At 49.1% G+C, this 24,998-nt stretch overlaps 1 protein-coding gene across 1 annotated transcript in view; it reads left to right on the plus strand.

The window, feature by feature from the left end:
- Positions 1-24,998, plus strand: part of DPP8 (dipeptidyl-peptidase 8) — a 46,670-nt gene that overhangs the window by 16,591 nt on the left and 5,081 nt on the right. Inside the window, exons 10-18 of the mRNA XM_015427141.1 lie at positions 1,116-1,293; positions 4,251-4,410; positions 7,532-7,611; positions 11,935-12,087; positions 14,343-14,478; positions 15,361-15,506; positions 18,694-18,840; positions 19,834-19,986; positions 23,977-24,119. Of these exons, the coding sequence (XP_015282627.1) occupies positions 1,116-1,293; positions 4,251-4,410; positions 7,532-7,611; positions 11,935-12,087; positions 14,343-14,478; positions 15,361-15,506; positions 18,694-18,840; positions 19,834-19,986; positions 23,977-24,119 (1,296 nt within the window). The remainder of the gene's footprint in view (positions 1-1,115; positions 1,294-4,250; positions 4,411-7,531; positions 7,612-11,934; positions 12,088-14,342; positions 14,479-15,360; positions 15,507-18,693; positions 18,841-19,833; positions 19,987-23,976; positions 24,120-24,998) is intronic.

Consider the following 24,998-nt stretch of genomic DNA (forward strand, 5'->3'; position numbering starts at 1 on the left):
GAGAACATCACCAGAAATTGCACAGCTCGTTCTGCCATTTCCTTCCACTGGGTGTCTAGACTAGGCCTGACTCTAGTTTCACCTGGCAATGGGTGGGCCTGTACTACTTTGTCAGACACGCTTAGTCAACATGACTTGTATTCCCATCATCTGAGAGCCAGTTTGTTGTAGAGTGCTGGAGTCTAATCTGGAGAACCGGGCTTGTTTCCCCACTCCTCCTCCACATGCAGCCAGCTGGGTGGCCTTGGGTCAGTCACAAGTTCTCTCAGAGCTGTCTCAGCCCCACCTACCTCACAGGGTGTCTGTTGTGGGAAGAGGAAGGGAAGGAGACTGCAAGCCACTCTGAGACTCCAAGTGAAGGGCGGGGTATAAATTCAACTCTTCTTCTTCAATGCCATTTGATTCCCCACTCCTCCACATGCAGCCAGCTGGGCAAGCTTGGCCCAGTCACAGTTCTCTCCGAGCTGTTCCCCCAAGAGCAAATCTCTCAGAGCTCTCTCAGCCCCACCTACCTCACAGGCAATGCTCCCTCTAAACTGTGGAGGAGTCTTGTGAGCAAAAATTCAACTTTGTGAGCTACTGGCATTCAAGCTGTGAGCCAGCGCTTTGGCTGCTGCCTAAATTAGAAGAAGGAGAAGAAGAGATTGGATTTATACCCCGCCCTTCACTTGGAGTCTCAGAGCGGCTTACAAACTCCTTTCCCTTCCCCTCCCCACGACAGACACCCTGTGAGGCAGGTGGGGCTGAGAGAACTGCTCTTTTTCAAGGACAGCTGTGCCAGAGCTTGTGACTGACCCAAGGTCACATCAGCAGGTGCAAGCGGAGGAGTGGGGAATCAAACCCGGTTCTCCCAGATTAGAGTCCGCACACTTAACCACGACATCAGACTGGCTCTCTGGAGCCGTCCTTCCTGAGCGAAGACAAAAACGTGTGAGCTGGAGGCCAAAAAACTGCAAGCTAGCCCATGAGTTTAGAGGGAACACCGCTCACAGGGTGTCTTCTGTTCTGGGGAGGGGAAGGGAAAGGAGATTGCAAGCCGCTCTGAGACCCCTTCGGGTAGTGAAGGGCGGGGTCTAAATTCCATCTCTTCTTCTTTGTGTCTCGCCTTCGACTAGCGCGTGGGCCATCTTCCTCGACCGCTCCCAGACGAGGCTTCAGATCGTCTTGCTCCCCCCTGCTTTATTTATACCTGTGGAAGACGATGCCATGGAGAGGCAGCAGCTGATCGACGCCGTGCCGGATTCCGTTACGCCCTTGGTCATTTATGAAGAAACTACAGACGTCTGGATAAATGTACGGATTCGTCGTCTCAGGCTAGCTCTTGCTCTGGCAGTGAGCCCCCGACTCTGGTGCCGTGGCCTCGTTTGGGATACTGCATACAGTTCTGGTCACCATATCTCCAGAAGGACATTGCAAAGCTGGGGAAATTGCAGAGGAGGGCGACCAAGATGACGAGGGGCTTGGGGCCCCTTCCCTAGGAGGAAGAGTCTGGGACTTTTCCGATTAGGAAGAAAAAGACGACCAAAGGGGGGACACGATCGAGGTTTATAGAATTATGCGTGGGATAGAGAGGTGTCGACTGACCGACATTTTTCTCCCTCTCCCCAAAGACTAGAAGTTGAGGGCATCCAATGAAGCCGATGGGCAGTAGGTTCAGGATGGATAAAAGGAAATACTACTTTACACAGAGAGTGACTAAAATGTGGAATTTGCTGCCAGAGGATGTAGCGATGGCCATGGGAAGAAACAGCTTTAAAAGGGGATTAGATAGATTCAAGGAGGATAAGTGTACCAGTGGCCAGGAGGCAAGCTCCGGGGAAGGCCTCAGCCTCTGTGCCCTGTTGTTGGCTGTCCAGTGCAACTGGTTGGTCACTGTGTGGGACGGGAGGCTGGACTAGATGGACTCGCAGGGGTCTTCTCACGTTCTTATGTGAACTCCTATGGTCTTATGTGAACTCCTGCGGCAAAGTCCTGGTTGCTTAGGGGGGAAATGTCAGGGATGGAATATTGACAGCCATGGCTTTTGTACAAAGCAAGAATGGCTGGTCTTGTTAAATTTATTTATTTATTACTTTAGACTTACTATACCGCCCTAACCCCGAAGGGTCTCTGGGTGGTTTACATGATGCATTCTAAGAACGTTTTGAAACCTAACTTGGGCCACGTGTTTTTCTGGGGACGGGGCAGCCTACCGGCACCCAGGTGGTGGATCGTGTTGTTGTTGTTCTGGCTCGGCGTCTTCTTCTGTAGTCTCTGATGTTTCTTGGACGGCAGTCTCCGGTATCTCCCTTAGATGGCTATCGGCAGGACCGCGTAGGCGCTCACCTCGTGCTCGCTTCTGACTTTTCAGCTCCGTCCAGCAAGGCTCTACCGCGCCCACGTACACGCTGTTGCTCGCCTCCCGGGAACCCTCGGGAAACCTCAGACTGGATAACGCCAGTGTGGCATAGTTTCAGGGGACAGCCATGTTGGTCTACAACAGAACGGCTAAATTTAACTCCAGTAGCACTTTAGAGGCCAGCAAAGATGTTCAGGTCTATGATCTATCGACAGTCAAGAGCCCTTCATCATATACTAGATATCTTTGTGGTATAGTTGTCAGAATGGATTCAAATCCTCACTTGGGCCGCTAAGAAGAAGAAGAGATTGAATTTATACCCCACCCTTCACTACCCATAGGTGTCTCAGAGCGGCTTACAAACTCCTCTCCCTTCCCCTCCCCACAAGAGACACCCCTGTGAGGTAAGTGCGGCTGAGAGAGCTCTGACAGCAACTGCTCTTTTTCAAGGACAGCTCTTGTCAGAACTATGACTTGCCCAAGGTCATCCAGCAGGTGCAAGCGGAGGAGTTGGGGAATCAAACCCGGTTCTCTCAGATTAGAGTCCGTGCACTTAACCACGACACCAAACTGGCTCTCTAATTGGGTGGTTAAGCTAATTGGGTGGCCTTAGACCAGTCCCTCTTAGCCTGGCCTACACAACACGGTTGTTGTGAGGATAGGATTAGTATTGCTCCCATTATTATTAGCAAAACATTTGCCTGTCACCTATCCTCATAGTTCAAGGCGTGGCTCAGCGTCTGGGGGAAGGAGTAACCACGCATGCTACGCTGGGCTCCTTGGAGAAGGATGACATAAGAACGTGCTAGATAAGCAGATCAATCTCGGGGAGGGGGCTGTTTGTACTGTGCAGTAGGAAGAGACTGACCAGGCTGGGGGGGGGGGCGTGGAGGTTATCAGGTCAAAACCGGGAGCGCTCAATTTTATTTGCCTGTTCTAAGCAAGCAGCCAATTTTTTCCCCAAGTCTCCCATAAAAAGGTAAAGGTAAACGTTCCCTTGCTCGAAAGCCAGTCGAATCCGACTCTAGGGTTGCGGTCCTCATCTCCGTTTCCAAGCCGAAGAGCCAGCGCTGTCCGAAGACGTTTCCATGGTCGTGTGGCCGGCATGACTGAACACCAAGGTGCACAGAACGCTGTTCCCTTCCCACCGAAGTGGTACCTATTTATCTACTTGCAATTTCTTGCTTTCGAACTGCTAGGTTGGCAGGAGCTGGAACCAGAGACGGGAGCTCACTCCGTCATGCGGCAACTCGGGTCTCGAACTGCTGAACTACCGGCCTTCCACGGCCTGCAGTTCAGCGTCTTACCACTTGAGCCCCCACAGGTCCTAAGTCTCCCATAAGGGTGTGCAATTCCCCCCTACGCCATTATATTTTGATTCAGGTCTACTGGACCTGAAAAAAATTCAGGATTCCCCCCCCCCCCAAAAAAAAAATATAAAAAATCCCAAGCACCAGCACAGTATTCAGATCTTGAATTTTTTTTTGGAAATCCTGAAATTTTTTCAGGTCCAATAGACCCAAGAAGGAAAAAAAAACAGGAGTGTGGGGAGGAAGCTACAACCTAAACCGGCAGGGAACGCTATGCTCCCTGCCAGCACAACGGATCCTCAGACTGTCTTCCGCAGTCCCTTTAAACTTTAAAGGGAATGCCCTTTAAACTTTAAAGGGACTGCAGTAGAAGACTGACAAACAGCTGAGAGGTGGGAGCAATTTGCTCCGGCTGCTGTTTTTTGGATATACCCTAAATACATCCGGGTCTCTTGTTCGGTTTTCCTGAAAAATCCCAGAAAGCTTTAGGATTTCAAAATATACTGGAAAAATACCGACAAGGTATTGGGTATATCGGAACGCACACCCTTAGTCTCCAGTCTGCAACTGAATTCTCAAAGGCCCTTTTCTTGTTTCTGCAGATCCACGATATCTTCCACGTTTTCCCCCAAACCCGGGAGGATGTGATAGAGTTCATCTTTGCCTCAGAGTGCAAGACGGGCTTCCGGCACCTGTACAAAATTGCAACGCTGCTGAGGGACAGCAGATACAAACGGTCGTGCGGAGGACTCCCTGCCCCAAGTAACTGACTCCTGCGCCTTTCCTTTCAAATGCTTCATGAAACTGTCACGTGGTGTTTTCTTCAGGTCGAGTGGGCATCTTATTTAAGACGATAAGTGAAGCCATTTTGGGTCAGGCCAGTGGCCCATCTAGTCCAACACTCTGTGTCACACAGTGGCCAAAAATACCATGAGCCATCAAGAGCAGTGGGGCACCAAGCACCAAGAATACAGAGCATCCTTTGCCCAAGACCGAGAGCTCCTATAAGAACATAAGAGAAGCCAATGTTGGATCAGGCCAAAGGCCCATCCAGTCCCACACTCTCACAGTGGCCAAAAATACCATGAGCCATCAAGAGCAGTGGGGCACCAAGCACCAAGAATACAGAGCATCCTTTGCCCAAGACCGAGAGCTCCTATAAGAACATAAGAGAAGCCAATGTTGGATCAGGCCAAAGGCCCATCCAGTCCCACACTCTCACAGTGGCCAAAAATACCATGAGCCATCAAGAGCAGTGGGGCACCAAGCACCAAGAATACAGAGCATCCTTTGCCCAAGACCGAGAGCTCCTATAAGAACATAAGAGAAGCCAATGTTGGATCAGGCCAAAGGCCCATCCAGTCCCACACTCTCACAGTGGCCAAAAATACCATGAGCCATCAAGAGCAGTGGGGCACCAAGCACCAAGAATACAGAGCATCCTTTGCCCAAGACCGAGAGCTCCTATAAGAACATAAGAGAAGCCAATGTTGGATCAGGCCAAAGGCCCATCCAGTCCCACACTCTCACAGTGGCCAAAAATACCATGAGCCATCAAGAGCAGTGGGGCACCAAGCACCAAGAATACAGAGCATCCTTTGCCCAAGACCGAGAGCTCCTATAAGAACATAAGAGAAGCCAATGTTGGATCAGGCCAAAGGCCCATCCAGTCCCACACTCTCACAGTGGCCAAAAATACCATGAGCCATCAAGAGCAGTGGGGCACCAAGCACCAAGAATACAGAGCATCCTTTGCCCAAGACCGAGAGCTCCTATAAGAACATAAGAGAAGCCAATGTTGGATCAGGCCAAAGGCCCATCCAGTCCAACACTCTGTGTCACACAGTGGCCAAAAATACCATGTGCCATCAGGAGGTCCACCAGCGAGACCAGAACTCCAGAATCCCTCCCACTGTTGCTCCCCCCAAGCACCAAGAATACAGAGCATCACTTGCCCCAGACAGAGTGTTCAATTTATACCTTGTGGCTACTAGCCACTGATGGACCTCTGCTCTATATGTTCATCCAGTCCCCTCTTGAAGCTGTCTGTGCTTATAGCCATAAGAACATAAGAGAAGACATGTTGAATTAGACCGATCCAGTCCAACACTCTGTGTCACACAGTGGCCCAAACGCAGGTGCCATCAGGAGGTCCATCAGTGGGGCCAGAACTCCAGAAGCCCTCCCACTGTTGCCCCCCATGCACCAAGAAGACAGAGCATCGCTGCCCCAGGCAGAGTGTTCCATCTATACCTTGTGGCTAAGAGCTCCTGATGGACCTCTACTCTTTCAATTGCTGTAAGGATCCAACAGAGTCTGCGGAGGGCCGTGTTTATTCTGCACATCCACAGCACAACTTGCTGTGCACTTAATGTTTTATGTTTTTAAACCTTAAGCTGCTAGTCCTTAGGAATGGGGAAAATATGCTTCACCTGTGGTCAGAAATGCTTGGTGAAATCCTAATAGCAAAAGACACCTGGCAGATGAGAGAAGCAATTAATGATTGGCTTACCTTCTGTTCCCTTTGTTTAATTGCCTCCTCATCAGCAGAATAAATTACACAAACGAAGCAATAGGATGCAAAGGATTTTCATAACTAAAATTGCCTCAGATTAGAGAACTTGACCAGATAGGATGAGAATGATTTGTCTGCCCACAGTTCACCAAGTGAGCTTCCTTGCCAAGGGAATGGTTCGAACCTGGGTCTTCCATTCGTAATCCAGACTCCGTAGCCGCTGTGCCGTACTGCTTCTCTAAGCTGGTTGTTTATTATTTATTTGAAAAATTATATCCCGTCTTTCCTGTTGGTTCAAGGAGGACTGGGTTTGATTCCCCACTCCTCCTCCACGTGTAGCCAGCTGGGTGACCTCGGGTCAGTCACAGTTCTCTCAGAGCTGTTCTCTCAAGAGCAGTTTGTGAAAGAGCTCTCTCAGCCCCACCTACCTCACAGGGTGCCTGTTGTGGGGAGGGGAAGGGAAAGGAGATTGAGACTCCGAGTGAAGGGCGGGGTATAAATCCAATTTCTTCTCCTCCTCCTCCTCCTCCTGTTGTTAAAACTGAAGATAAAATAGCAAGCCTCACATCTCTCCCCTCTCCATAAAAGACAGTCAGGCCTTGCAGCACCTCCAGAAGATCTCCGGGGGGGGGGGGTGTTTTCAACCTAGCCTACTTCACAGGGTACTGTTGCAAAACTGAACCTCGTGAATAGAAGAAGAGGAAGAAGAGGAGGAGGAAGAGATTGGATTTATCTCCCGCCCTTCACTCAGAGTCTCAGAGCGGCTTACAAACGCCTTTCCCTTCCCCTCCCCACAACAGACACCCCCCTGTGAGGGAGGTGGAGGTATTGTTCTGAGTTAGACGGCTTCAAAAGGGAATTGGATAAGCATATGGAGCAGAGGTCCATCAGTGGCTATTAGCCACAAGGGGCTAGTTGGCCACTCTGGGGGAAGGGATGCTCTGTCATCTTGGTGCTGGGGGGGGGGTCAACAGTGGGAGGGCTTCTAATGTCCTGGCCCCACTGGTGGACCTCCTGATGGCACCTGGTATTTCTGGCCACTGTGTGACACAGAGTGTTGGACTGGATGGGCCTTTGGCCTGATCCAACATTGGCATCTCTTATGTTCTTATGTTCTTAAAATCGTGCCACGTTTCAAAAAAGTCTACAGTTTTGGCTTTGGATTTGATTATTCTGATTTGACTTGTTAATTTTCCAGCTATGGCAATCTGCCATAACTCAGAATACCGTGAGTGTAATGGTAATAATTCTGCGGCTTTCCAACTTTTAGCAACTATCCTGCATGCCGCCATTAACATAAACACTGTTAGTCCTTCAGAAGTCGCCTTTTCAGCATGGGAGTCTTTGTAACGTGCCTTGTTCTCACAGATGATTTCCTGTGCCCGATCCAAGAGGAGCTGGCGATTACCAGCGGGGAGTGGGAAGTGCTCGGCAGACACGGTTCCAACGTAAGTCTCTTTTCAACATGTTCATGGTGGGAAAGGTAAAACTGAGGTTTAACCCGTTGCGAGATTTATTGGCAACGGAGCCAGGAAGAACAGAGCACGCCCTGAGCACCAGATTGTCAGGCAGGCGGGGGGGGGGGTGAAATGTGAATGCTCCAGAGTGTGCCCATGTCAGGGAAGGCAAAGTAAACAGTTGAGGGGAACGTTTGACCCAGAGATGGGCCAGCACTATTATCTGTGCTTTTAGCTGAAGTCTCCGAAAGTCTGCATTCCTTGCCTCACAGGGCAAACTAACCTAAAATAACCTTTTGCACAGACCCTGTTTCCTTAAAACTATAGTGGTCAGCAGTTCGTGTTGTGCTTATAGCGTACCATAGATAAGGTAGTAGTATTCCTAAAAGTAGGTTAAGAACAGGGGTCATTTTGTAGAAAAAGAGGTGCAGGGGCTCATTAGCATAACTCATTTGCATATGTCACGCCCCCTGACATCACCAGAAGTGTGTCAGAAGGCAACACCCACCGCTCAGGCTCCACTGGACTGTTTTTGATTGCTAGCTATTGGGGGGGGGGACGTGCAGATCTGTTCTCGCAGAGGAGGGAGAGCTTATAACTGAAGGGGGGCCAGAAGGGGGGCTCTGCAACTTACCTGGCTGCTTCTTGCTCCTTGTGGCCTGACTGAGGGCTGCTGGGAGCACGGGGCGGGGCTTGTTGCATGTGCCCGCCCCCTGGGCTCCTTACTGCCAGAGCTCCGCTCCTGTGCGCTCCCCCAGGAAATGACCCCTGGTTAAGAAGAAAGTATAGATTGCTTTTCTGTTGGTTTGGAGTCAGTGCGGTGTTGGGTAGGCATGCTTTGACTGGTTGTATCTTACTGGCTTCCTGTGTTATAAAACTTGCTCTAAGTAGCAAAGATGAACAATGTGTCAGCGTCCTGAACTTTCTTAGGAATAGATGCTTTCCTTGATCATGGTCAGTCAAGAGAGCCAGTGTGATGTGGTGGTTAAGAGCGGCCGATTCTAATCTGGAAAACAGGGTTTGATTCCCCACTCCTCCACATGAAGCCAGATGGATGATTTTGGATCAGGCACAGTTCTCTCAGGGCTGTTCTCTCAAGAGCAGTTCTCTCAGAGCTCTCTCAGCCCCACCTACCTCACAGGGTGTCTGTTGTGGGGAGAGGAAGGGAAGGAGATTGTAAGCTTGTCCGAGACTCCTTTGGGTAGTGAAGAGCAGGGTATAAAGACAACTCCTCTTCTTCTTCTAAAGAAAAGAGTTTCTACTCCAGTGGTTAGTAGTGATTTGGACCCCTTCTTTGAACCCAGCGAAAGTTTGTAAATTTGCCTCACACCTTGACTGGAGTGGATCCACAGGATCCGCCGAAGAATAGAAGATACTGAAGGGGTTTTTGTGGCAATGAGGAACACCTGCAGGCCTCTCCAAAAAATTACCCCCCCCCCCCCCCCATTTTAATTTCAGGAGGTTGTATTCCAGCTAGCCAGCTGAAGTCTTCCAAAAAACTCAAGGCAACTTACAATGCAAATAATAATAAAATACGTAAGAACCGCTAGTTAAAATCAATAATTTAATACTGCTGGTGGGCAGAAGAACTTATCGCATGCCATCATGAAAAAAACTGCCTTCAGCTGCCTCCTAAAGATCGAGGGGACATAAGGGAAGCCAGTGTTGGATGAGGCCAATGGTCCATCCAGTCCAACACTCTGTGTCACACAGTGGCCAAAAATACCAGGTAGCAAGAACAAAAAAGGGAAAGAAACTAAACCTAACAAAGAACTCCAAAACCAAACAAAGGTTAGTGGAAAGGAGGGCCAATATTAAAACCTTTTCATAAAAAGAGGTACATGTATTTATTGATAATATCAAATTAAAACATATATAGGGGCCCAATTATAACCAATATATATAAAACATAACCATAACCAGGGCTAAAAGAGTTGACCTGACGCGTTTCGGCCGAATCGGCCTTCCTCAGAGGTCATACAAGTGTGGCTAGATGGTAAATAGTTACATTCATAAAAACACAATCAGGAATATATACAAACTATAAATTCAACAAGGACCATAAAGTAAATTGTTCAGAAGTAAAATAACCAGGCACAGGATAAATATGCACATGAAACCTTTTTAGTGCAATCACTAGCCCAGTGATTATAAAATCCACCTATGGTCCACAAATAACCTTCTTTGATTGTGTTGCCACAATATTCACAAGTAAAAAGCTTTTTACTGCTTTTTACTTGTGAATATTGTGGCAACACAATCAAAGAAGGTTATTTGTGGACCATAGGTGGATTTTATAATCACTGGGCTAGTGATTGCACTAAAAAGGTTTCATGTGCATATTTATCCTGTGCCTGGTTACTTTACTTCTGAACAATTTACTTTATGGTCCTTATTGAATTTGTATTTTGTATATATTCCTGATTGTGTCTTTATGAATGTAACTATTTACCATCTAGCCACACTTGTATGACCTCTGAGGAAGGCCGATTCGGCCCAAACGCGTCAGGTCAACTCTTTTAGCCCTGGTTATGGTTATGATACAGAGTCTACCATTTTCTCCAGAGGAACTGATCTTTGCTACCTGAAGACTGGTTGTCATTTTCTTTATAGGGAAAGTATTCCAACCCTTTTATCATTCTAGTTGCCCTTTTCTGCACTTTTCCCATTGCTATAATATCCTTTTTGAGGTGTGGTGACCAGAACTGTACACAGTACTCCAAATGAGGTTGCACAGGGGCATTATGATACTGGCTGATTTGTTTTCAGTTCCCTTCCTAATAATCTCCAGCATAGTGTTGGCCTTTTCTATTGCAGCCGCACACTGCCTCGACATTTTCAGTGAGTTATCTTACTACAGCTCCAAGATCTCTCTCTTGGGCAGTTTCTCCCAGGTCGGACCCCATCAATGTGTATTTATATTTAGGATTTTTGGCTCTAATGTGCATCACCTTGCACTTGGCCACATTGAACCCCATTTGCCACGTTGACGCCCACTCGCCCATCCTCGACAGATCCCTTTGGAGTGCCCCACAATCGCCCCTGGTTCTCACCACCCTGAACAACTTCGTGTCATCCGCCAATTTAGCCACTTCACTGCTTACTCCCAACTCCAAATCATTCATAAATTGATGGGAAAGTCGAGAGGGCCTCTCCCTGTGTTCTTAGTTCCTGGCCAAGCTTTTCGGCTCCAAAGACCCCTTCATGAAGCTTAGATGCTCAGTAGCAACACAAAGAAAGGTGGGAGAGAAAAGATGATTCAGGACGTGTTGGAGAAACACCCAAATAGCTTGAAATGGAATGCTGGGTGTTTTGCAGTCTTAATGTTCCATTAAGACTCAAAAGAGCCACTTTGGTGTAGCGGTTAAGTGCGCGGACTCTAATCTGGGAGAACCGGGTATTTGATTCCCCACTCCTCCACTTGCACCTGGCTGGATGACCTTGGGCAAGCCATAGTTCTGATAAGAGCTGTTCTTGAAAGAGAGCCGTTTCTGTCAAGAGCTCTCTCAGCCCCACCTGACTCCCAGGGTGTCTGCTGTGGGGAGGGGAAGGGAAAGGAGTTTGTGAGCCGCTCTGAGACACCTTTGGGTAGTGAAGGGCGGGGTATAAATCCAATCTCCTCCTCCTCCTCCTCTTCTTCCTCTTCTTCTTCTTCTGATTGGGTAGTAGCAGGCACGTCACTAGCTTTAAAGATTAAGAGGAAAGAGAAGCAAAAACTGACCTCCGGACAAGTATAGAACTGGCTGTTAATCGCCTTTCTCCCCAGGACCGGGTGCCACACGTGGGGTCCCTCACAGGACACAGAGTGGAAGGAAGTGGCGGTTGTCAGTGTACTAACAAAGCAAGAGGGTAATTTTAGGTTCAAAAGGGAATTAGATCAGCCTATGGAGCAGAGGTCCATCAGTGGCTATTAGCCACAAGGTATAGATAGGGGCTCTGGGGCAAGTGATGCTCTGTCATCTTGGTGCTTGGGGGAGAGCAACAGTGGGAGGGCTTCTAATGTCCTGGGCCCACTGCTGGACCTCCTGATGGCACTGGTATTTCTGGCCACTGTGTGACACAGAGTGTTGGACTGGATGGGCCACTGGCCTGATCCAGCATTGGCATCTCTTATGTTCTTATGTAGGTTGGTGTACCAGGTCAAGGGTCAGTCAGCGTCAGACTGGATAACAGAATAGCAGAATTTATACCCTTGGGTTCTGACCTTGACTTTCTTCTCAGGCGAATTCACCGAGAATTCAGTCTGGCCTGGGAACGCCCAGCGGTGCCAACGCGGGTCACTTATCTTGTGTGTGTGTGTGTGTTTCTTATTAGATCCGGGTGGATGAAGCTAAAAAAATGGTATATTTTGAAGGTACGAAGGACTCCCCCCTGGAACACCACCTGTACGTCGTTAGCTACGAGCACCCCGGAGAGGTGAAGCGGCTGACGGATCGGGGCTTCTCGCACTCGTGCTGCGTCAGTCAGGTACTTCCCTCCCTTCCCCTGTCCTTTCCTTTCAGGGCCAAATTTCTCCAGAGAAAGAGAAGGCCTCAGGCCTGCCCTGTATGAGAGCGGTAGGGTGGTTGGAGCACTGGACTGGGATCTGGGAGACCCAGATTCGAATCCCCGCTCTGTCGTGGAAGCACGCTGGGTGACCTTGGGCCAGTCACGTGTTCTCAGTCGAACCTACCTCACAAGGTCGTTGTGGTGAAGATAAAAAGGAGGGGAGGGGAATGCTGTAAGCCACGCTGGGTCCCCTCCAATACTCCCCCTAAGCTGTGGAGTCCTGTGAACAAAAATTCTACTTTGTGAGCTGCTGGCATTAAAGTTGCGAGCGAGCGATTTGGCTCCTGCATAAATTAGTTCGCTCTGGAGCCCACCTTCCTGAGCGAAGACAAAAATGTCTGAGCTAAAGGCTAAAAAACTGTGAGCTAGCTCACACTAACAGCTCAGAGCGAACACTGGTCCCCTCTGGGGACAATGGCGTGGGGTAAATGAAATCAATTAATCAATTAATATGTATCCAGCCCCCTTCCCCAGGGACCCTTGCTTTTTAATCCTCAGTGTATTGTGGGGTATGGTTACTTAGCAGTGATGCAAAAGTACTTTGCTCATGCTCAGTGCACATGCTTCCAGTTATTAAACCTTGCTTAGTTTCTCTTTCACTCCTGATGACAATTTGCCCAGTGTTCCAATAAGGACAAGAAAACGTCTCATATTCTTCTCCTTTATGAAAATAGGACTGTAGAGCCGTTTTGTGAACCATGATCCATGCACGAAACAATTTTTACGAAGAAGCGCAAAGGTGCCTCCCCTTCCTCTCGGAGGAAGTAGTGATTTCCCTTTTCCTAAGGTTATTTATCTTGCTGCAGCAGTGGGTTTCCCTGCTGAAGGAAGCCCTGCAGGAAAAAGTAGGCATTCCAATTACCATAATGCATTGCAGCATTGGTATAATACACGATACATAACAGCTGGGCAGCTGCTTACTGAGAACCGGGAAATTCGTGTTTGAAATTTCTGCTATGACTTGAGCTGGCAGTCTCAGGCAAATAATTGTCTCTTAGTTTGCAGTATGGGCCTAATATCAGTGGCCGACCTTGCAGGGCTGCCGGCCAGCAAAATGCAAAGCATTCTGAAAACTCCAAAGCATTACAGGGATGTTCAGTATTTCCAATTCCAATTACCTTTATTGACATAACATGTTCAGTATTTATTATTTAGTAAAGGTAAAGGTTTCCCTTGCTCGAAAGCCAGTCGAATCCGACTCTAGGGCTGCGGTGCTCATTGCCGTTTCCAAGCCGAAGAGCCAGCTCTGTCCAAAGACATTTCCGTGGTCACGTGGCCGGCAGGACTAGACGCCGGGGTGCACAGAACACTGTTACTTTCCCACCGAAGCGATACCTATTTATCTACTTGCAGCTTCTTGCTTTTGAACTCCTAGGTTGGCAGGAGCTGGGACCAGAGACGGGAGCTCACTCCGTCATGCTGCACTCGGGTCTCGAACTGCTGAAGTACTGGTCTGCAGCTCAGCATCTTAACCTCTTATAAAACTGGCATCCCGCCTTTCTACCCTTAGAAGGGCCACTAAGGTAGCGGACAGTTGAAAACATCTCATTTTAAGACCATTTAAATCAACCCCTCCAAAAACATGCACATCGTTCAAATAATGTTAAATGTTCCCTCTAAGCTGTGGAGTCTTGTGAGCAAAAATCCTACTTTGTGAGCTACTGGCATTAAAGTTCTGAGCGGGCGATTTGGCGATTTGAGCCATATTTCCTGAGCGAAGACGAAAACGTGTGAGTTGGAAGCTGAAAAACAATGAGCTAGCTCACACTAACTCAGCTTAGAGGGAGCACTGGTTGAAGTATGTGATATGTTCTCTTCACGGTGTATTTTCTTTTTGTTATTGTACAAACAAAAAACCAGCAGTTAACAGTGAGCAGGAAGGTGGGATCATCGAGGGAACACCAAGCGAAACAAAACATCTTGCCCCACTGGTGGACGACGGGAAAAGAAGGGGATGGACGAGTCTCCATGGGGAGAGTTTATTTATTTCGATTTGTATCCTGCCCCTTTCCCTGACAAGCAGGGCTCAGGGCGCCCGAGCTGTTACTGTTAACAACGGTCAATTCTGCACGAATGCCCAGCTGCCCCCTTACATTTTGTCCTCAGCAGGCAGCTGGACGTCAGAGGTGTGCCGCTGCTTCTAAAGCGGTCTCCGCTTCCACTTCTCTTCCCAGGACTGCGATATGGTCATCTGTAAGTTCAGCAACCAGAAGCACCCCCACCAGGTGTCCCTGTACAAGCTCACCGGTCCTGGAGACGACCCCGTCCATCGGGCCAAGGAGTTCTGGGCCACCCTTTTAGATTCCGCAGGTATTTCCGGTGGGGCGCTTTGAAGAGGTTCCCTACCCAAATGGTGGGGTGGTTTGCCCAATTCATTGTTGCTGTTCCACACAAGCATGGCCTGTTGTGATTTCCCCCCCAGCTTTGCTGAGCCGTGGGCCTCTTGGGAATTTTGAGACTGGCCAATACTCCCCCAAAATGTTCCGCTTTATTCTGCTATGGTCAGGCCTCACCTGGAGTACCATGTCCAGTTTGGGGCACCCTGTTTTAGGAAGGATGTTGACAAGCTCGAGCGTGTCCAGAAGAGGGCAACGAGGATGGCGAGAGGGTTGGAATCCAAGTCTTAGGAGGAAAGGTTGAAAGAGTTGGGTCTGTTTAGCCTGGGAAAGAGAAGGCTTAGAGGGGACATGATTGCAGTCTTCAAGTATTTGAAGGGCTGCCATGTAGAAGATGGAGCAGATCTATTCTCTCTTGCTCCGGATTGCAAGACTAGATCCAATGGGTGGAAATTACAAGGGAGTCATTAACGGCTCAATATCAGGAGAAACTTCCTAACTGTCAGAGTGGTTGAGCAGTGGAACAGTCTGCCTCGGGAGGTGGTGGAGACTCCTTCGCTGGCCGTTTCCAAGCGGAGGCTGGACGACCATTTTTTGGGTGTGTTGTAGGTATGTAGGGCTGTTTTTCAACTATGCTCCTGCAGAGTGCAGGGGGTTGGACTAGATGACCTGCAAGGTCCCTTCCAACTCTAACATTCTATGATTCTATGAAAATGGATGCCCTCACCAAATGCTGAATGGTTGCAAAGCCAAGCGTTTTGTGGGGTGGACTTAAATCTGCTGTCAGGGCTGGTGGCTTCCTTTGGTGTCAAACTACAGGGTTTAGCCCTTAACACTTTCTGTTTACTTTCTCCAGGTCCCATCCCCGATTACATCCCCCCTGAGATCTTCTCTTTCGAGAGTTCTTCAGGATTTGTGCTTTACGGAATGATGTATAAACCTCACAATCTCCAACCTGGAAAGAAATACCCAACAGTCCTCTTCATCTACGGAGGCCCTCAGGTCAGTGGGTGGGGGGAAAAACCTGCTGATTGGTCATGCCTTTATTTCGAGCAGAAGCAGACACAGCATTAGCAGTCAGACCTCCTCCTCTTGCCGAGGGGCAGTTTGTAGCTAGAAAAAAATCAATAAACACCTTTCCTAATTTTTATGTATCATCCCAAATATCATAAGTGCAATACAGTGCCTGGCCCAAAATTACACAAAATGGATGCCAGCCAGAGACAAGCCCTGGAGGACATAGTTTAGAATTGTGAGAAAGAGTGGTCAGCTACAATGTTCCCTCTAAGCTGTGGAATCTTGTGAGCAAAAATTCTATTTTGTGAGCTCCTGGCATTAAAGTTGTGAGCGAGCAATTTGGCTGCTGCATAGATTAGTCTGCTCTGGAGCCATCCTTCCTGAGCTGAGACAAAAAATGTGTGAGCAGGAGGCTAAAGAACTGTGAGCTAGCTCACACTAACTCAAGCTTAGAGGGAACACTGGTCAGCTAGCCAACGACCCTCTCCACACCCTAGGGAGATACATACTTTAGGAACAGTGGGTCTCTCAAGGATCTGGTAGCTTTTCCTATCTGGTACTTGCAGGGTCATCAAGTACCATTTACACCTGCAGGCCACCTTAGACAAACCCCTCCAGCTTTTCCAAACTCATTGTCTACTTCTGGGAAGCCCATCAAGTTATTGTTTTGGAGGCAAATATGTCAGCCTGCCCCAGGCAGTATTTTGCCCTATATCAGTGTGTGTGTGTGTGTGTTTTTCTTGGATCCTCCACACACACACCCCCACTAGCATGCAGGCCTTCTCACTCTTGCTTCCCGAAATGCTGTTCATTTTGCTGCTGCTTCCGTGGACCTCTTCCTTCAAGACTAGTAATTACAGCTTCCCCAAAACCGCTTTCCCCCTCTCCTCCCTGATTTCCTCTTAGCTAGCTTGCCTGTTTTAAGTGTGTTTGCATGTGTGTTTTGCTCATTTCTATTTCTTTTGAATAAAAACCTTACAGGTGGAACATCTGCCTGGTTTATTTTGAGAGTTCTCTTGAGGGGAAAGTCCCTGTAAACATTGGTGGAGAATCCCAGTTACCCCCTCTCGCTCTGTCTCCTTAAAGCTAATTCCCCTAATTAATTAGGAGACTGCCTCTTTGGGTAACGACAAAACAAGCCCTTTGGCAAAATTCTGTGCTTGAGCATTTCAAGTTTTGCATAAATTGTGCAGTCGGAGTAAATTGCATAAATTGTGCAAACGGCTCAAACTCCCATAACGGAACATTACTCTGCAACCTCAAATGATTTTGTTGGCAATCTTGCTCAGTCTTCCTTTTGGGTTTCTGATAACAGATATTGCCCACAAAACTCCTAAGTATATTTTTACACCCACGAGTGACAGAAACTTACTTTGTCTTTCTAAGTCGACCTTCCCAGAAAACTGTGTCCACTAATTCATTCCTTTTGCCCATGGCATCACACTGACTAGTGAAGGACACTTGTTGTTCAGTCGCACAGTTGAGTCTGACTCTTCGCGACCCCATGGGCCATATCACGCCAGGCCTTCCTGTCTTCCGCCGTCCTCTGAAGTTTGCTCAACTTCATGTTCGTTGCCTTGATTACACTGTCTAACCATCTCATCCTTTGCCGCCACCATCTTCTTTGACCTTCAATCTTTCCCAGCATCAGGGTCTTCTCCAGGGAGTGCTCCCTTCTCATTTGGTGGCCAAAGTATTTGAGCTTCAGTTTCATTATCTGGCCTTCCAGGGAACAGTCAGGGTTGATTTCTTTTAGGATTGACTGATTTGATCTTCTTGCAGTCCAAGGGACTCTCAAGAGTCTTCTCCAGCACCATAGTTCAAAAGAATCTATTCTTCGGCACTCGGCCTTCCTTATAGTCCAACTCTCGCAGCCATACATGACTACTGGGAATACCATTGCTTTGACCATGCGGACTTTTGTTGGCAGGGTGATCTCTCTACTTTTTATCATGCTGTTTAGGTTCGCCATCGCTTTCCTCCCAAGGAGCAGGCATCTTTTAATTTCATGGCTGCTGTCACCGTCTGTGGTGATCTGGGATCCCAGGAACGTGAAGTCTGTCACTACTTCCACGACTTCCCCTTCTATTTGCCAAGGAGTGATGGGGCCGGATGCCATGATCTTAGTTTTCTTGATGTTGAGCTTCAAGCCCACTTTTGCGCTCTCCTCTTTTACCCTGAGCAAGAGGACACTACAGAGCTGGGAAAAGTACCGAAGAGGGCAACCCAAGGTTATTAGGGGGTTGGAGCACCTTCCCTTTGAGGAAAAGCTGAAGACCATGGGGACTTTTCAGTTTTAAAAAGGCAACGAAGGGAGAACGTGATAGAGGTTTATAAAACCATTCATGAGGTGGAGAGAGTTGACAGAGAGAACTTTTCCTCCCAAAATCCTAGAACTCGAGAGCATCCAGTGAAGCTGATGGGCAGTAGGTTTGGGATGGATAAAAGGAAATACCACTTTACACAGAGAGTGATTAAAATGTGGAATTCACTGCCAGAGGATGTAGCGTTGGCCACAGGCACAGACAGCTTTAAAAGGGTATTAGAGAGATTCGTGGAGGAGAGGCCTGTCAGGGGCTATTAGCCATTGTGACAAAAGGGAACCTCCACATTCAGAGGCAGTCAACCTGTGAATCCCAGTGCCGGGAAACAACATCAGGCGAAGGCCTCGGCCTCCATGCCCTGTTGCTGGCCTTCCAGAGGAACTGGTTGTCCACTGTGAGAGTCAGGAGGCTGGACGAGATGGACTATTGGTCTGATCCAGCAGAGCTCTTATGATGTTCTTATGAAGGCCTCAGCCTCTGTACCCTGTTGTTGGCCCTCAAGAGGAACTGGTTGTCCACTGTGAGAGACAGGAGGCTGGACGAGATGGACCGCTGGTCTGACCCAGCAGGGCTCTTCTTAGGGTCTTATGAAGGAGAAACCTGTGGGAAATTTGTGGGTAGAAGTTTTAAAAAATAATACTCCGTTTCTTAAGGGGCAGACCTTTATCAGGGTTTGCCATGCCGGCATTCAGTAGTGAGTTTCCAAATCAAACACACCCAGACTATTACAGAATACCGCACAAAGGATACAGTTTAAAATTGCCTTTTACTGTTGCCCATTAATACGTCATTGGTTCTCTGTGCACTTGTGAGACAAAACATTGAACATTTGGGATGCTCTTTCCCAGGTGCAGCTGGTGAACAACCGCTTTAAAGGAGTGAAGTATTTCCGTCTGAATACACTGGCCTCTCTGGGCTACGTGATGGTGGTGATCGACAACAGGGGCTCTTGCCACCGGGGCCTGAAGTTCGAAGGGGCCTTTAAGTACAAGATGGTAGGTTGTGGCATCGTGTGCTCAGAAGTTCAGCCTCCGACCTGGCGGCCTTGGCCTTGCGCTTGGCTGCGGCGCGGAGATTTGGGGCTGGTGCCGTCTTCTCCAAGGTGGTGTGAGGTCACTGCCAGTGGACCGAGCTCTGCCACTGGGCAATGAAAGCTCTGTTTGGTGTAGCAGTTCAGAATGCAGACTGCAATCTGGGAGAAGCAGGTTTGATCCCCCGCTCCTCCACATGCAGCTGCTGGTGTGACCTTGGGGCAGTGACAAGTTCTTTCAGAGCTTTTCTCTCAAGGGCAGTTCTCTCGGAGCTCTCTCAGGCCCACCCGAAGCCCACCGGAAGGAGACTGTAAGCCACTCTGAGACTCCGAATGAAGGGTGGGGTATAAGTCCAATTTCTTCTTCTCCTCCTCTTCTCTCTTCTTCTTTAGAAGAAAGAACCCAGTTTGGTGTAGTGGTTAAGTGTGCAGACTCTAATCTGGGAGAACCGGGTTTGAGTCCCCACTCCTCCACATGCACCTGCTGATGTGACCTTGGGTCAGTCACAAGCTCTGGCACGGCTGTCCTTGAAAAAGAGCAGTTTGTGTCAGAGGTCTCTCAGGCCCACCCGAAGCCCACCGGAAGGAGACTGTAAGCCACTCTGAGACTCCGAATGAAGGGTGGGGTATAAATCCAGTCTCTTCTTCTTCTCCCTCACAGGGTGTCTGTTGTGGGGCGGGGAAGGGAAAGGAGTTTGTAAGCCGCTCTGAGACACCTTCGGGTAGTGAAGGGCGGGGGATAAATCCAATCTCTTCTTCTTCTTCTTCTTTAGTCACACCAGGACAGGGCCAATTCTCTCATGCCCACCCTCACTCCCCGTGTGGTGATTCAGTGTGTGGATGTGTCCTCTGCACAGGGATTGGGCGTTCATTGTAACATGTGCACAGGGTTTAAAAGTAAAGGTATTTACAGTTTCGGCGTAATCTCTGCAAAAAAAAATAAATCTGTTTTCAACAGGGACAAATTGAGATCAATGACCAAGTGGAAGGGTTGCAGTACTTGGCCTCCCGATACGAATTCATCGATTTGGAACGGGTCGGTATTCATGGCTGGTCTTACGGAGGATACCTTTCCCTCATGGCGTTGCTCCAGAAGCCGAAGATCTTCAAGGTAGGCGAGTGCACACGGAGGTCCTCCTCGCTTTGGTGTTCCTACGTGTGTTTGTTGGCAGCGTAGCTCTATACTGACGTCCTGCCTTTCCCCCAGAAAAGCTTAACAGCAAAATATGAATAGCATAAAAAAAACCATGACATTAGCAGCTATAATCTGAGAGGTTCATTTGATCCACAAAACACGGCTGTGCTGGGGGGGGGGGGGGGATACGGTGTGTTCTTGGCCTTGTGTACTTCCGGTGGCTCAAGTGGTTAAAAGGCTGAACTGCAGGCTGTGGGAGGTCAGTAGTTCAGCAGTTCGAGACCCGAGTGTGCCGCATGACGGAGTGAGCTCCCGTCTCTCGTTCCAGCTCCTGCCAACCTAGCAGTTCGAAAGCAAGAAATTGCAAGTAGATAATTAAGTACCACTTTGGTGGGAAGGGAACAGCGTTCCGTGCACCTTGGTGTTAGTCATGCCGGCCACATGACCATGGAAACGTCTTCGGACAGCGCTGGCTCTTCGGCTTTGAAACGGAGATGAGCACCGCAACCCTAGAGTTGGACTCGACTGGCTTTCAAGCAAGGGAACCTTTACCTTTACCTTTACATAGCTTCCGCAGTGACTGTGTGTGTTGGTTTCCCAATTATAAGAGCCCAAGAAAAGTCCTGCTGGGCCAGAGGCCAGAGCCAGTTTGGTGTAGTGGTTAGAAGCATGGACTCTATAATCTGGGAGAAACACTCCTCCACATGCAGCTGCTGGTGTGACCTTGGGTCAGTCACAAGTTCTCTCAGAGCTGTTCTCTCAGGAGCAGTCCTCAAAAGAGCTCTCTCAGCCCCACCTATCTCACAGGGTATCTGTTGTGGGGAGGGGAAGGGAAAGAAGATGGTAGGCTGCTCTGAGACTCCTTTGGGTAGTGAAGGGCCGTGGGGTATAAATCCAATCTCTTCTTCTCTTCTACATCCTTGTTTCTAACATATGTCTCAAGAGATGGCAAACAGCCATAGAAATTGAACAAAGTTTGAGTCCAGTGGCACCTTTAAGACCACACAGTTTAATTCTGGGTATAAGCTTTTGTGTGCGAAAAAATGTGCCTGCACATGAAAGCTTATACCCAGAATTAAATGTTGTTGGTCTTAAAGATGCCACTGGACTCTGATTTTGTTCTGCTGCTTCAACATGGCTGCCCCCAAAGTAATAGAAACTGGGATATTTATATTGTTTGTAGTCTGCCTTTCTCGTGTGGGAGGGGCTGTGGCTCACTGGCAGAGCGTCTGCTTGGCATGCAGAAGGTCCCAGGTTCAGTCCCCGGCATCTCCAGTTAAAAAGGACCAGGCAGTAGGTGATCCAGGGTCTCAGGCGGAGGTCTTTCCCATCACCTCCTGCCTGGTCCTTTTTACCTGGAGATGCCGGGGATTGAACCTGGGACCTCCTGCATGCAAGGCAGATGCTCTGCCACTGATGACGAAATCCTGAAATGGGAGGAAAAAACCTCTCCTTTAATAGGTGAAATGTGGTGCCTGGGCCTACGTTCTGCTACAGTTTGGTGTCGTGGTTAAGTGCACGGACTCTAATCTGGGAGAACCGGGTTTGATTCCCCACTCCTCCACTTGCAGCGGCTGGATGGCCTTGGGCAAGCCGTAGTTCTGTCAAAGCTGTTCTTGAAAAAGAACAGTTTCTGTCAGAGCTCTCTCAGCCCCACCTGCCTCACAGGGTGTCTGTTGTGGGGAAGGGAAGGGAAAGGAGATTGTAAGTCGCTCTGAGACTCCCTTGGGTGGTGAAGGGTGGGGTATAAATCCAATCTCTTGTTCTTCTCTTCTACAGCTAAAACTAAGGGCCAAACTGTACAGGTGGCATTTAACAAGCAGGGTTCCCTGCAGCCACACAGCAGATGGTTCTTACAAAATAAAGCAGAGCTCAAGGGCTCAGAATACCCCCAAGCTGTTTGGGGGGGGGGGGATCGGATTCTGCTCCCCACAGGCTGTTTTCCCTCACGCAAGCAGCACAAGGCGGGGGGGGGGATTTTTCCTGCTCCATCTGCACAGACGAGAGTAGCAAAAATGGGGAAATAACGTGGCGAAACAGCTTGGCGCTTCACTTTGGTGAAGACCTTGGGTTCTGATACGAGAGAGTCCGCATTGGACGTTTATTTCGAGAGTGGATAAGTTGATAAGAATTATTATTGCCACAGAAGGCCATCTGTGTGAAACGGGTAGTTGTTATTGCGCAAAATCCATTGGGTGTGAGCGATAAAAGAAGATAATTTTCTACCGATTCATAACTGTGATAGACAGTAAAGATTTTTTGCAAATATATCTTTATTGATTCATGGTCGTTTTCGTCATGGATGTCTTGTTTGGACTTCTGTCTCCTCCCGTGATCTCTCCCTTTTGGCTTTGACCTTTGACCTCCAAATAGAGCCTGGAATTACAACCAATGCTCCCTCTAATCTGTGGAGTCTTGTGAGCAGGAATTCTACTTTGTGAGCGGCTGGCATTAAAGTGGTGAGCGAGCGATTTGGCTCCTGCATCAGTTAGTTTGCTCCAGAGCCCTCCTTCCTGAGCTAAGGCAAAGATGTGTGAGCCGGAGGCTAAAAAACTGTGAGCTAGCTCACACTAACTCAGCTTAGAGGGAACACTGCATTTAATATTTGGCCCCCTTTCTTCCATTTGACTAACCTTTGTCAGGTTCTGGATTCTAAGATTTGGGTTCAGTTCTTTTCCCCTTTCCCTTTTTTGTCCCTGTAAATGTCTGCACCATCAACCGAAGCAGGGTTCCCCAACATGGCGCCCACCAGTATTTCCCTTGGCCCCCAAGCTTTTCAGAGAGTGGGCAAAGCTATTGTAAGGCAGGGCTTATTATTGGTTGCCCTCATTCAAATTAAAGGGTTGTTTTTTTTTACTGGAGGATGAGGAGAACTGGTAAACTCCTGGGATTTCCGTAGTCAGTGTGTGGTTCCGCTCCCCCTTCAGGTTGTCCATCTTTCAAGGAGATGCGAGGAAGGTGGTACTCTGTTTGGCTCCGCCTCTTGAGGTAGCCATTTTGGGGTGGTACTCACCACCCCCTCTCAACATTCCAGAGGTGCCCACAGGCTCAAAATGGCTGGGACTCCTGACCTTCTGGCACAAATGGAATTGTTGCGTTGGAGTCGGGTCATTTCCTGCACGAGCGCACAGGAGCAGAGCTCCGGCAGTAAAGAGCCAGGGGGCGGGCACATGCAACACACCCCACCCCCTGCTCCCAGCAGCCCTCAGTCAGAGCAAGAAGCAGCCAGGTCAGTTGCAGAGCTCCCCCCCCGCCCCCCCCGGCCCAAAACAGTCCAGTGGCACCTTTAAGGCCAAGTTTTATTCAGGTACAAGCTCTCCCTCCTCTGCGAGGACAGATCTGCATTCCCCCCCCCCCCAGTAGCTAGCAATCCAAAACAGCCCAGTGGCGCCTGAGCGGTGGGTGTTGCCTTCTGACACACTTCCAGTGATGTCAGGGGGTGTGGCATATGCAAATGTTATGCTAATGAGCTCCTGCACCTCTTTTTCTACAAAATGACCCCTGGTTGGAGTGCACACGCTTCTGGAAGCCAGCTTGGTGTTGTGGTTTAGAGCAGCAGACAATAATCTGGAGAACCGAGTTAGAAAGGCAGCTGGGTGACCTTGGGTCAGTCACAAGCTCTCTCAGAGCTGTTCCCTCAAGAGCAGTCCTCTTAGAGCTCTCTCAGCCCCACCTCCCTCACAGGGTGTCTCTTGTGGGGAGAGGAAGGGAAAGGAGGTTGTAAGCCGCTCTGCGACTCCGAGTAAAGGGTGGGGTATAAATGCATTGCCGCTGTCTTCTTCTAATGCAATTGCTGCTGGTTTGGCCTAGCCTACGAGATCCGGCTAAAAGGTTTCAAACCAGTCCACTGAAGAAAACCAAAACGTCATCGTTCCAGTTCCTTGTCAGGAATCTTGCTCCTTTCCTGCCAGTTGAGTTGGCTTTACACACAGAAGTACTGACGGCTGTTTATGAAATTCCCACCAGGTGGCCGTTGCTGGGGCCCCGGTCACGTTGTGGCTCTTCTACGACACGGGGTACACCGAACGCTACATGGGACACCCGGATCAGAACGAGCAAGGGTATTACCTGGGCTCCGTGGCTATGCAAGCGAATAAGTTTCCTTCCGAGTAAGTGATTCCTCTCTTGCCCCCCCGCCCCCCCCCACTGTGCTAAATCCTGTATCTCTTTGCCTAATTAAATGCTTAAACAGTTGCGTGGTAGTAAAAAGCCACTTAATAAAGTTGAATGGGCATTTACATAATCACGGCCCATTACGACTAATCTGTGTCGTCCGTCCCCCCCCAAGTCTCGCTGCCGTTAAAGTATTATCTTTTGCTTCGAGAAATTGCAGACAGGGGACCTCCCTTGGCTTCAGACGGGGGTAATTAGCCCGAGTTGCTAATTAACAGCATTAATTAGTCCCACCACCTCGGAGGTTGGCTATAGATTAGGTAGTCACTGGACAAGACGAAGCGGGTAGTGTTTGTACCAGCCAGGGAAGGAGACCTGTTCCTCCACCACTACCACCCCCCCAAGAATAAAGAAATGGGGGGGGGGGGTTCCCCCCCCCCCCGCCGCCCCCCACCCCTCTCCTCAATGCCTCCAAGCCTCTGGGTTTTTCTCTCATTGTGGGGAGAAGGGCCCTTAAGTCACAACTTGGTTTCCAAGGTAAAAGATGGAACCGAGGTGGTTGGCCCTCGCCTGCCTCTGCGTAGCAACGCTGGATGACGCTCTCCAGATCTTCTTGTCCTCCCTCCTCCTCTGCCCACGAGGTGGCTGTGCAGTCCAAAATGGAGGGAAGTTTTTCAAACTCGCCACCTGGAGTTATAAGAACATAAGAGAGAAGCCCATGTTGGATGAGGCCAAAGGCCCATCCAGTCCAACACTCTGTCACACAGTGGCCAGAAATACCAGGTGCCATCAGGAGGTCCACCGGTGGGGCCCCACTGCTGGACCTCCTGATGGCACCTGGTATTTCTGGCCACTGTGTGACACAGAGTGTTGGA

The sequence above is a fragment of the Gekko japonicus genome, unplaced genomic scaffold (assembly GCF_001447785.1).
Source record: "Gekko japonicus isolate JY-2015 unplaced genomic scaffold, Gekko_japonicus_V1.1 scaffold639, whole genome shotgun sequence".
Classification (NCBI taxonomy): domain Eukaryota; kingdom Metazoa; phylum Chordata; class Lepidosauria; order Squamata; family Gekkonidae; genus Gekko; species Gekko japonicus.